General features: G+C 36.5%; 1 protein-coding gene across 2 annotated transcripts; it reads right to left on the bottom strand.

Annotated features, from left to right (window-relative positions):
* Positions 1-3,720: 3,720 nt before the first annotated feature.
* LOC132180487 (ABC transporter B family member 26, chloroplastic-like) lies at positions 3,721-12,691 on the bottom strand. Of its 2 annotated transcripts, XM_059593331.1 has the most exons (18): positions 12,070-12,691; positions 11,303-11,345; positions 11,093-11,137; positions 10,835-10,957; positions 10,644-10,747; positions 9,655-9,709; positions 9,491-9,561; positions 9,312-9,414; positions 8,034-8,244; positions 7,505-7,578; positions 7,291-7,347; positions 7,128-7,202; positions 6,199-6,273; positions 5,846-6,127; positions 5,662-5,726; positions 5,510-5,570; positions 4,948-5,070; positions 3,721-4,250 (listed from the first exon to the last, which is right to left on the bottom strand). In XM_059593331.1, exons 1-17 carry the CDS (start codon positions 12,585-12,587, stop codon positions 4,990-4,992), a joined length of 2,043 nt encoding a protein of 680 aa, XP_059449314.1. In that variant the 5' UTR covers positions 12,588-12,691; the 3' UTR covers positions 3,721-4,250; positions 4,948-4,989. The 2 variants fall into 2 exon arrangements, with proteins under 2 accessions (XP_059449314.1, XP_059449313.1); XM_059593330.1 differs by having other exon boundaries at positions 3,721-5,070.
* Between the last annotated feature and the right edge of the window lie 499 nt (positions 12,692-13,190).

Raw genomic sequence — 13,190 nt, 5'->3', positions numbered from 1 at the left:
TAACTTTCTAAAGAAAGTAATTTAAAATACGTGTCACGTTAAATTACTCTTAATTATAAAAACTATGAAATTATACCGCACGTACTCCACCCACCTGTTCTTTTTCTCTTTCTCTGTGATGTTGCTACGCTCGGGTCTTGTACCTATCTCTTGCTCCTTGAGTTAAAAGGAGCGTCTATCAAATAACATTGCACTTTACTTGAATAACAATAAAATAAAACTTTTCCGATGCCGGAATTTTACGCTTGGCTCAGGTGAGTCTGGCTGGCTGAAAATAACACAATTGAGGGTGTCTGATTCTTCAACAAACAAGAATAGTTATATAGATTAATTGGTTGACAAAACATAAAACAAATAAAAAAGGGTCGGCTTGACAAACACCATGAATGGGCTTTAATTCTTTCTCAAACCCTAACATCACTTGTTGTCTTTTTAAGATACTACACGTATATCTTAGATTGTGATTCATTCTTAAATAGGAGACATTCTCATCCAATCACACATTTAAAGAATCATTCATGTCAAAATTCATTCAAGTCTTTTCCATATCACACAACAACATCAAAGAACAAAACCATCTCAATCCTCGGACCGCCTACCTAATAACTCATTATACATGAAGAACATGCACGCATCAATATATATAGAGAAACTCAAACCACACGCCTTCTTTTGGTGTTTTTCACAAGATTAAATTTTATTTCATAATTAATTCAAATTCCATGCATTTACTCCTAAAACGAACAAAGAATCAGGAGAGACACAAAACCCTAGCCCATTTGTAGCCGTCCCCATCTCTCTTTTCCATTCATTTCTTTCAAATCTCATATTTTCTTACATTCTCTCCAAAAAAAAAACTCAAGAACCATATTCGATTCTCTCTCTCTACCAATCTACCAATCAAGATAGAAGGATTTCAATTATTGAAGTTTTCTCATCCCTAAATCCACACACACGTAAGTATTTAATTTTGATTTTGTTCCCTTTGCTGATTATTTTTATTTTTTATATATGCTAGCTAATGTGTATATATATTTCACTTTTCATTTTTATTTAGTTTTTCTTGTTCTGATGGATCAGTTTCCTTCATATATAAAGCGGTGAAGATGGTGAACATGCTATTATCGTACCAATGGCGTATGGTGCCAATGACCAGGGGTTCATTCTATCGTGCTGCTACACTTGGGTCTTATACCAAGAAGACCAACCTATGCTTTTCTACTCCATTGCTCCTTAAGCGAAAGATGCCTTCTATTAATAGATCACCATCATCATTATTGGCATCGCCTTCAAAAGCTAATTCACATCCGTTGATGATGATACCACCAGATGAGGAGGAGGAAGATGGTAGGAGTATGTGCCGTTTCTATGACTACGTAAACAAAAAGGTTATAAAAACCAATATTAAGATCCTTGAAGAGGTTAATCATGCAATATGCATTGGGTCATCTCATGGTTGGTTGACTTATATCTCTCGCCTTGACTACTCTGTTTTTCTTTGGAGTCCCTTCACGACAACTCCACTCATCTCCCTTCCTCCCATTCATACGCTACCGTCCATGACAGTTATACCTCATGAAAATGTGGATGAAGATGAAATATTGAAGAGATATGAGGGTGACACTTTGTGTCACAAATGGAAAAGTGCCTACAAATATGATGATGATTCTTCCCCCAATTTTGGGTTTAAAGTAGAATGGGATTATCCTGATCAAAGCCAAAGTTTCTATACCAGGTCAGCAAAGCGTTTGATTCTATATCTTATACGCAAGATTGTTTTGTAATCTGTTCCTACAAGTGATGATTGCATTGTAGTGGCTCTGCCTAGTCTTAGCATTCATCGCAGTATTGCTTTTTGTAAACCTGGGGACATTCATGGACCTTTGTAGAACCACTGCTTAAGAAATATTTTGACATTGTATATGTCACACATTTCAAGGACCAATTGTTCTACACCATTGCCTCTTGAGGACTTACTGTATACGCTTATGACCTTGCTGATCTTTGTTCTCCAAAGAGTTATCTTATCGAAACTTATTTCGAATATGAACACTTATCCTCACTTGAAGAATACACGAGGAGATATTCTTGCAGAGAAAGAAATATATTATTTGGTCGAATCATCAGGTGAGCTTTGGTGGGTTTGTAGGTTTATTACTAACAAGATGAATATCGATGGCGAAATTATAGTCAACTCACATTATTGAATATGCGGACCAGACAACCACGTTTGACGTTTATAAGCTGGATTTCTTTCGGGATAAATGAGAACCTATTAAATGCATAGGTGACCAAGTTTTGTTTGTAGGCACTAATCAATCTCTATCTCTCTCTCGGAACTTTCCTAGTTTGAAAGCAAACTGCATATACTGCACGGATGATTCTTGTGAAATACATTAGAAATATCCTCCTTTTGGGTGCGAGGGTTATGGAGGCAATGATTATAGGCACTACGAGCTAGGTGGGGGATATGTATTTGGAGAATTGTGCAGATTTAGTGATGGCAGGGTTTTACCACCACCTTTTTGGGTTATGCGCCATTTTCATTAATCTCCATCATTATATTGTCAAAGGCTCCAGGAAAAAAATTCTACAACCAATTATCCTTTATACCTTGATCTCCACTATTTCTATGTTTAATGACATTTCTTTTGCTTTCAACTTATGTTCAAGAATAGGAATATGAAGATTGCGAGGAAGATCAAGACGAATATTGGGAAGAACAAGAGGAGGATTGGGAAGAACAAGAGGGAGCAGACGAATATTGGGAAGAACAAGAGGAAGATTGGGAAGAAGAAGAAGAGGAAGCAGATCATGAGGAAGATTGCGAAGAAGAACAAGAGGAAGATTGAGAGGAACAAGAAGAAGATCTGGAAGAACAATAGGAAGATTGTGAATTTGTGATGCATATCGAACGAAGCTTGCAAAAGACCCGTTCGAAGTCCTGTTCAAATGGGCATATGTTATTTCATGTTTTTTCGTTTAAATCGCGTGGCTGTCTAGACGGCCATATGTCCCGTCCAGATAGGCGCCATAGCTTTGTTTAGGGTTTAAACCAACTTTATTTCCTTTATTTTAGGTTTAGGATTTTGGGAGTCTATGTTTCATGTTTTATTAGTCTTAGGGTTTTAGGGTCTATAAATACATGTTTATAGCTTCTAGAAACATCAGTTGTTGTTTATAAATAAGTTCTTATCAATGAGAATACTCAGAGTTAAGTTTATTCCTCTTTTTCTTTTAAACCTTAGATAGACTCTATTGTTTTGAGAAAATTTTTAGATCTTTGATAGACTCAAGATTAGAGTTATTTATTTGTTGCTTATTGGTGTTCTTCGCTACAGCTCACTAAGTCGGGCTGCATGAGATTGTAAAGAATGAGGCACTGGAGCAGCCGAAAAATAAATGAAATAACTATATGTAGTCATGGCAATTTGAAATAACTATATGCAGTCATGGTATAAGTACGTGAAGATTTGAATACGCACAGGCCAGCCTGTGTGCGATACAACACAGGCTCGCCCAAACAGCCACAGGCTCACCACTGCCACAGCCTCGCCTATGTTGCACACAGGCTCGCAGCAGCCAGGCTGGCATACACAGGCTGAAATCAGTTTTAATTAGTTGACTACACACAGGCTGAAATCAGTTTTAATTAGTTGAAGATTAGTTAGAAAGAAGTTTTCTTTTTCTGTTAATTCAGTTGTACATAACAGTTATTAGTTATTCATATGGCAGCTTGTATATGATATATATACTGCAAATGTACAAAGAACAAACTACTTCAATGCAATATACAGAGATTTTCCTCTCAACATTCTCTCTGATTTCTTTGTTTTCATGTTTGTATTGCATTGTTGATACATGGCATATAGTTATTTCAAATTACAACTTCTTTTTTTTTTTAATGAAATCTCGCAGTTCTTTTATATTCTTTCACTCACACACACGCAGACACAAAAGAAAAATGAAAAGGAAAAGAACGAAGGCAATCAATCATCATGGCTGTGATTGACGAGATCAGAGATGCTCAAGGGCTTCGCTGGAGAAATCAACGAGAGGCTGTGGAACTTGTTGGTGTGGAAGGCCTTTAGGAGGAGGCTCTTTTCTTTCTTCCCCCACATTGTTATCATTTCTCTGCTCTAGATCTTCCCTGTCACCAGCGTGGTCGAGAACTTGTGCCTCATTGAGATCTTCCTTGGCTGCCTTGTTCTCTTGAAGCTCCATGACTTTTCTGTTCTTGGTGTCCATGCCTTTCAATTCGACAATGTTGATTAATATTCTTTGCTTAATTGATACGTGTAATGTTCCTACACATGTTGGCTCTACGTGTTTGAGGCATGCTGATTGCTGAGACTACTTATCCACCTTTCATTTCATCCCAAGTGACACGTAGAGTGTATGTATAGTTGCGGCAACACTTTTCTTTCTTAAAAACAATTAAAACAATTAAAGGCTAAAAGGTCACGTGCGTCGCAAAATGACTTGAATTATATCCAAACAAACAGAAACAATTGGGCTGAAGTGTCGTAGTTCGAAGCAAATTGGAAAAAGTTACGTAAGATCAACTCAAAACAAATACTTTGATTTGAGTAAAGTATATTTTTTCCCAAAAAGGAATAATAAGAAAGTATAAATGGGGAAAGTCTAAGATAATAAGATACAACAGTCAACAGAGATGACGTGATTTTGGTGTTGAGAGTCAAAAGTTGTCATGTTCAAATCCTCTATGCTTTGAATGACGGCATCTAGAAGTCCTCATTTTTTTAGTTTTACTGAATTTTTGGACTTGTATTCTTCTTTTTCTTCTTAATCAGAATCTTTGTTGTATACTTCTGGTGTAATTGGTTGCGTATCTCTGAGATTGATTTCCATTAAAAAAAAACACAGTTCAAGCAATAGCTCGCTAATGAACATACGGAGATCGGAGAATGAATGAAGCCATCAAACCTGGGTTAACACTCAGAAGTGTAGCCAAAAAATGGTCTTGAGTCAAGCCAAAACAGCCGCTTGAACTTTAAATAACTGTGCATACAAGCCGCCCTTGAGAAGGAGCTCTGTGTGGTCACCCATCTGCACATGCACAAATCAAATATACATTATGACTATATGCATCCATGTTATTATAGAAATTAGGCCAATCTTGTGCATAGTGGATATCACAGGGAGACCCATAAGATGAGGCCCCGAATTCTTCTAAGAATGTCACACGAAGTACTAGTGGTAAAGCACATGCAACTATGAACTGACCACGGCTTTGGTCCAGTCCACCATCAACCTAAGAGCAAAATCTTCAACAAGACAAGCCAAAGATTCAATCCTAAATAAAGTAAAATGGCAGAGGAGAATAAATTGGGTCTGGAAAAAAACCCTAGCATCTCAAGTTAATCAACGCTACAACAAAAAAGCTTCTGAAATCTGACATTTGGACACACACTTCACATCCTACATGATCCTCTGCAGTGGACAATGACAATAACATAGTTATCTTGAATACCGAAAGAGCTCTAACCTCAATGACTCGACCACCATCCAGTACCATGATTCTATCAGCAGCTTTAATGGTAGAGAGCCTGTAAAATGTCCGTCATCATAATAAAAATTGTCTCACAATTAAAACTTCAAAAAAAGGAAAAAATCGAAAAAAAAGGAACTGAAAATGACCTATGTGCTATGACAATGACAGTTCTTTTTCCTTTGATGTCATTTCTGAACGCATGAAGAACCCCCTAAAGATAACAATATCAGAAACAGTGAGCTAGCATTTACATGCATATCATTTCTCCTCTCTCTTTTTTTCTCTTTTGTAAAACAGAAATTAGAGAAATTGAAACTGGAAAGTACTTACCTTAACATAATGTTCACTTTCAGAATCTAGAGCACTGGTGGCTTCATCAAGGATCAGAATAGCAGGATCTCTAAGAATGGCCCTAGCAATAGCAATTCGCTGCTTCTGTCCCCCGCTCAGTAAATTATCATCAACGAGGGTATCATAACCATCAGGAAGAGATGAGATGAATTCATGAGCATAGGCCTGCTTCGCAGCCCATTCTATATCTTCCTGTTCAATGTGTCTAGAGCAACCATATCTAATGTTTGACTTGATGTCCATATGAAAGAGATGGGGTTCCTGTCTGAAACAAATATTTTTAGATTATAGTTAGCCATCTTCAGTATGCCTTTTAGTTTATGTGATCTAACCTGTCCAACAAATCCAACTTTCTCTCTCAGCCACCCAATATCCAGCTCTCTTAGAGGGAAACCGTCAACAAAAATCTGCAATTCAGAGGCACCTTTTACATAAGATCCAATAACCATAAATTTACTAGTACTGGCAGAACTGCGTCCGGGAAAACACTACCCAAAGATAAAAGAAGCTCATTGTTAGCAAAAGTTGTTCTCTATCGTTCTTCTGTTGCTTTCACTCAACAGAACAAATATATCAAGTTTAAACCACAAAGGATATGAAGGACAAAAAGAGGATAGAACCATCAGAATCTAGCTTAAAGACAACTTTATCACATTATAACATTAGTTTCACAATCTAAAGACGTCATTATATAGGTCTACCCCCATCATACTGCATTCCTGTTTCCATCCCAAAAGGCAATCAAGAAGAATAGGAATCAGTCAAATCTTCAGATGGTCCAAAAGGTTTTCAAAATTATAACTCTCAAATTTGAAAGCTAATATAATATATATTGATATGCTTTCCAACAATAAATGAACAGGTCATTGGGAATCAAACCATATTCATACTTTCGAGCGATTCCCTCACACGTTTGCCTTTGCCATATGAGAGAAATAAAGGCTTGTCATTTCTATAATCTCCAAATGATCTGACATACAACCATTTGCAATGTGCTAATTGGGGTGTAGATAAGCAATACCTGGAAACTTAAGTTCCAAGGCATAACTTAAACACACATCAATCATTGATAAGAAGAATTATAGGGTGAAGTGTGTTGCGCTTGTTCTTTAGAGCATATTGACTATTGTCCAAGAAAGAAAGAAAACGATTTTAGAAAATCATAACTGATTTAGTAATAGGTCATTAATCCTTCATTCGATATAATTATTGATTTTATTTAAAGATGCTAAAGTGAGATGCAAGAGTAATTGTAGCTTACCTGACCACTACTTGGCTCATAAAGACGAAGCAAAAGATTGACAATTGTGCTTTTTCCACTACCACTTGGACCAACCTAGGCAAAATTTAGAAACACAGACAATCCTTAAATCTTTGCACCAGCGTCATGAGGAAGGTATCATATAAGCAAAGAAATTTCTTACAATTGCAACCACTTCATTTGCTCGAACAGAGACATTTATGTCTTCTAGAATGGGCACCTGTTCCAATGTCACTAACTAGTGAGTCCTTTACGAGCTGCAAAGAACTCGTAGGTCTTTCATTTTTCCCGTTATGAAATTATGTGATAGGGAAAGTGAATTTACGTAACACAAAAAGGAAGATAAATTAAACTCAATTTAACCTAGAAAGGCATACCGTTAACCTTGAAGGATAGTGAAATGATACATTCACAAACTGAATATGTCCCATTACCCTCTGCAACTTCACCCCTATTGAAAGTGGGACATGCCATTACAAAAGTTACAAATTTCTTAGAGCGATTCCCATAGATGAAAAACAAATATTAAATTGAACCAAAAGCAAATCATCACATTAGAACTAGAAATGCTGAACTAAAATTCACAAAATTTTGGCATATTCTAAGTCTAAATGCATCAGGATTCACTTTCCCTATTCAATGTTTCTTCAAACAAGGTAAGCATTACCTTAAAAAAGCAAAAAGATGTTGCATTATAGAAGATAACATAAAATGAAATATTTATCAAAACAAATTCAAGAAGAAATCTCATTTTGCACAATAGTGATAATTGTAACTAATGTATAATAAAGGTATGGACCTTGGTTTCTACAGCATGTCAGATGAGGACCCTAAACAAAATAAATCATGATTAAGGCTCAATAATCAAAAAAATATTTACAGTTCCACTGGACACAGAGTGCTTGCCTTTCGATAGAAATTGGTCACTCGGCAAGAGATCTATTAACTGGAAGACCTTTTCACTAGCTCCAACGGACTGTAGTAATGATGATAAATTATCTGTGAGCCTCCAGGTAGCATAAATTAACCACTCACAGTACAATATATACTTGGTAAGTTGTTCAGGCGACACATGACCACTCATAATTGACATTCCTCCTAATAGTAGCGCAATGACCTGTAAAATGTAATTTGTCAAACAGCGTGGAAGTCAAGTTCCAAATCTTCATTTAAAATGCAACTTTTGCAATACATCCAGAAGCATTTGCTTTTAGTCAGGGATGTTCATTACAAAGTGTATGCATCTTGGACACCCTTTTTTTAATAGTACCTCCCTTATACTTGAGTTGTACCCACTTTTATTTTCCTTAATTACTATATTTTTTCTTTTGAAGAGTTTTTGAAACAGAAATAAGCTTTAATATTTTTGTAATGTATCAACAATCAATTAATGAAAACACTCTTGAAACATATACATTTGTCAATTTATGTGCCCTAGATCATGTACAAGAATTTAACATATATCTAGCCAATTTCTTAAATTATCCCAAGTGAGGATCTTCCTTAGAGTGGCAGACCAGGCAAAGAAAGCCACTCTCAAAGAAACCTTGCTCTACCATATACTTCACGTAGGCCTCTGGCCATGATCAGTTCTATAGATTACTCAGCAAGTTGGGCATTACGGATATTCATTGTATTTCAGACTTCCTTCTATCATTTTTGCATCAATCCAAGAAAAAATAACATCGATTTACAAAATTATTGGTAACACTCAACCCAACCCAAAAATCAGAAGTTTTGAACTCCCACGTAAGAGTGCAGCGTTTCATCACCTATTACAGTTATTGATATGGAGCAAGTGCACTGGTGCTACAGATTCATCACAGGGAAGCTCCACCCATAATTACTCCAACCCTGTAAATCCCATTGTTTGATATGACTGGGATACTTTCGAGAAATAGGATACTTTTGGGGCCAACACCAAATTTCTTCAATAAAAAATGTGGTATTTACTGATCACAATATCATTGTTTGGATCATGGTATAGCTATAAACCACCGTTTTTGTTTTTTATCTTTTCTTGGGGGTCTTGGGTAGCTAAATTTAGTGAAGGATGGGCTACCCTTTCAATGCTACACACCCATTTATCTCATCTTATGCATCACTACATTAACATGAACCTGGAGAAAACTAGCATTTAACCCAAAGCTGATGATTTTTTGATAAATTAAAACCGAGCCAAACCTGTGTTGAACGATATAGCGTATTGAAACTCATATTCCACAATCCATAAGCCACACTTTCTCGAATGTTTATAAAAGCTAACCTGTCCAGCCATTGCTTGTACCTAACACCATATAGGATGGATCACTAGGGGGAAGGAGGATCATGAAAATAGGATGCTTAATGGTAGGAATTATTACCTTCCAAGTTCTTTCCTTTCAGTTCCATAAACCTGGACAGTTCTCATTAAAGAAAGTGTTTCTTGCGCAACCTACATACGAAAAGAAGAATAAATGAGCATACTCAAAAATTATTCAAGTGTCAAAACTTTCAGAAGCAATATCGATCAGTTTTCTGCCTATACTTCATTGGCACCAGCAGTGAACTCTTGGGTTAACTTTGCAGCTCTCTTTTGGTACCTGTTAACGAGGGAAGGTTTTAACAATGCCTTCAAACAATCAAGAGGCTAGTAAAAGAGACACCCTTATAAGCAGAAGGTGAACAATCTCAGTGCAACAGGAAGCAATAAACATTTGAGTTTATGCATATAGACAACGCCTCTATCAAGGAAACAATTTATTTATTTTTTGATAAGTCTATCAAGGAAACAATTTATGAGTTACCCTACAATCAGTGATACAGAGAAGATCCTCCGTATAAAAGATGTTTTAAGAAAGAATTTAAATGCAAATTTTCACATGCAGTTATTTAACTAATTTAAGCCCTTCCTTTCTGATGACCACTGTCTAAATCTGAAGGAAGCTATACATTAAAGGCATAACACAAATGCTTTTTTCTTTTTTCCTTGAACTGGACATTGTAAAGTTCCACTCTTAAAACAAAAGAATAGATCCATTAGAAGTATCCAGAGTAGCAAAAAAATTTAGATGAAGGATATCTCTCCAAAAAAAAAAAAGATTTTAGATAAAGGATTTTGTCCAGACCATATCAAGAATGGATACTTTAGGAAATCAGATGCAATAAAAAAAAGTTAATGTGTTCCCCTAATCACAGTGAATTAATAGGAAGGAGTCAAAACTCCAACATTTTTATAAATAATGATAATTTAACAATTTATTGGCATAACTTCATATGCATGCAAGGATTATACAAGACTTAAATCCCTTCATCTATATTGTTTGAGGATATGATCAGACCAAGAAAGCTCTTGTAGCAAAGAAAAAGCAGGGAGAGCAGCCAGATAGGAAACAATACAGGGATCAGGACAACTTGAATACACAAAAATAATCAGTACATCACTTTACAATAACAGATTTCGTGGAAACACAAACTCGAGTTTTAAAAGACTAATGTGCTAGGCCTATGAAGTTGAGAGAAGGTGCAGATGCGTACGGGCCATAAAACAGAAAGATTGTAGATAGAACAAAGCATATCACCAAAGCTGATAATGCAAGAGGCCAAGATAAAGTCAGCAGATTGATCAATGCACCTGTCCCCTACACATAAAAATTTAACCATAAATTTGACTCTAACACTGAAGACACGTTGAGGGACACAAAAAAGTATTTGATAATGACTGCAACCTGAACAGCATTGCGTAATATCAGGTGAACATTATTCCCAATAACATGAGACAGTTGCTGACAATCTGCCCCAAGCCTGCTCGTCAAATCACCAACTGCTTCTCTATCGAAAAAGGATATATCCTACATTAAAGATAACACCAACATAGAGTAATATATTGAATAAAAAACAGATACAACAAAGAGTTCTGCCAACATAGATTGCTTGAGAGATGCTCATGGCACTTCATATGTTACAATTGCTAAATAAAGCCAAACCTGAAAAAGAATTGATGAATATAGAGTTTCCCTGAGGCGCTTAACCTGCAATATGACATGCGGAGCATCATGTGATGTCATATTCACTATGTCTGTTGTGATGTCATATTCACAACAGACCACAGTATCTACAGGTACCAAAAAAAAAGAAAAAAAAAAAGGAAAAGAATAATGCATTCTTCGAGAAAGAACTAAGATCAACATACTTACCAAGATCATATTCGCAATTCCAAAACAGCCACTTCGCAGGCCACTGAAATTCCAATGAAATATAGTAAACAACCAAGCACCTCAATAAAACAAAGTTTTCTTCCGAACTAGGTTAGAGGAAATAATTTCAGTCTTTTAAATTGGCGTCTGTCCTTAAAGCATGTGATTTTTGTTTGCATAGAATCCTATGCATTTTTAAAAATGGGGATCACATGCTCTATTAAAAATGCATGTAATTCTCAAATGCTTTAAGGACATATGGACTAGGCTGGAGCCCGGAGGAATTTCCTCCGATCCAACTTAAAGGAAAACTTTGTCCACCTCAAAACCAAACGTTATATAAATAGCTCAATTACAATTTCCTGTACTTTCCACATAACCTATCTTGATATAAACTCTATCCAAAATAAACAAATTATATGAATATCAAATGTGCAGGCAAGTTCTAAAAACTGCACTCATGCTTGCCATAATCCCAATCAGTTTACCAAACTACTCGAGGATATGATGATTCCATGATGGATTGCAACTTTAAAGCTGCTCAAATCGTTAAGATGCCTCTAAATTTTCGTCATTGTAATGTCAACCCACCATTATGCCTTACAAATTCATCATTACGAGAAGTAGCAAGTCTCACACAGTTGGGCATGGCGATAAGTACGACGATTGGGAAACAGATTAAGACCTTGCAGATAGCCTGATTACAAACTTGTGCATTGTCTATCTATTATTGATGTTAGCCGAATTTTGACTATAGATGAACCAACCTGCATATCCCCGACGTGAAACACAGCATAACTAAGAGCTCTGAGCTCCTAGAGAACACCATGGTCTCACCACTCTGTGCAGAAAAGATAGAAGCAGCCAATACACTTGGTATTGATATCTCTGAAAGCGCAGCGATGACTAAGGAACCAAACGCAACAAAAACAAGCCATCGATCACCGGCAATCAATTCCCACATTCGACGGAGAGCAACCATGACAGTTATTGGCTTCGCCGCCGTAATATCTACATGGTTGTCCTCGCTCAGACTCCACCAACTGCCTCCAGGTAAAACCGACTGACCAAAACGAACCCAGTTTTCCGGCTCCGGTAGCACCGAGTTTCGGATTTTGAAACGTGGGCGTTTTCGCTTGCCGTTTTGGAATGTGATGGAAAATGGGGATTGGGGTTTGGTTTTAGAGGTGAGAATTAAGGTTTTTGGGTTGTGAACTGAGAGAGGCTTTCTGTTTGGGAAACGGAGGGTGGTGAGAGAGGGAAGGTTGGACAGGGAGATGGCCATAGAGATGTAAATTACAGAAGTGCGGAGCGTCGTTTTGGCCCTTTGGGGAACTTGTAGTAGCAGCCGCGAGAGAGAGGGAGGGAGAGGGAGAGAGAGAGAGAGAATTGAAGTCTTAAACGGCGGTGATGGCGGAGCTTATACGTCAGTCGTTTATATAATAAGACTATTCGTCTGCACTCTGCAATATGCCAGTGCGCCTCTACGGTAATTTGGCACCGCCCTACTCGTAGTAAAAAAAACATGTAAGTTTTTAAATTTTCATAAGTAGTTTAAAATTAGGAGAAAGACTCGAGTGCACATTTTCACAGCGTAGCAATAAAAATTATTATTATATTTTATATTGATTAGTATTAAATTTTAAATCCGATTATGATTTTTACTGTTACAATGTAACAAGTATATACTTAAAAGTATCGATATAACACATCGATCTCGTATTTGAAATATGAAGAGTATTCCACGTAGAGTATGTGCTTTATAAAGATAAGCATGAGTAATAAGTTTCACATTATCTGTTACTAGGTGAAACTAAGCTTTATAAAAAATTATAGAGAAACTCCAAATTAACTCTCTTTTTTTTGATAAAAGCGTAAATATTGCTAG

The sequence above is a fragment of the Corylus avellana genome, chromosome ca5, assembly GCF_901000735.1.
Source record: "Corylus avellana chromosome ca5, CavTom2PMs-1.0".
Taxonomy (NCBI): domain Eukaryota; kingdom Viridiplantae; phylum Streptophyta; class Magnoliopsida; order Fagales; family Betulaceae; genus Corylus; species Corylus avellana.
Note: the sequence above shows the minus strand (reverse complement) of the source record. Positions and strands in the feature narration are given on the sequence as shown.

Excerpts from the sequence above, each read along its gene's own strand:
- LOC132180487 (XM_059593330.1), bottom strand. The coding sequence starts at position 12,587 with ATGGCCATCTCCCTGTCCAACCTTCCCTCTCTCACCACCCTCCGTTTC. Across the intron at positions 9,415-9,490 it reads GAAAGGAAAGAACTTGGAAG|GTACAAGCAATGGCTGGACA; the intron begins GTAATAATTCCT and ends ATATGGTGTTAG. Across the intron at positions 6,128-6,198 it reads AAGTTGGATTTGTTGGACAG|GAACCCCATCTCTTTCATAT; the intron begins GTTAGATCACAT and ends TGTTTCAGACAG.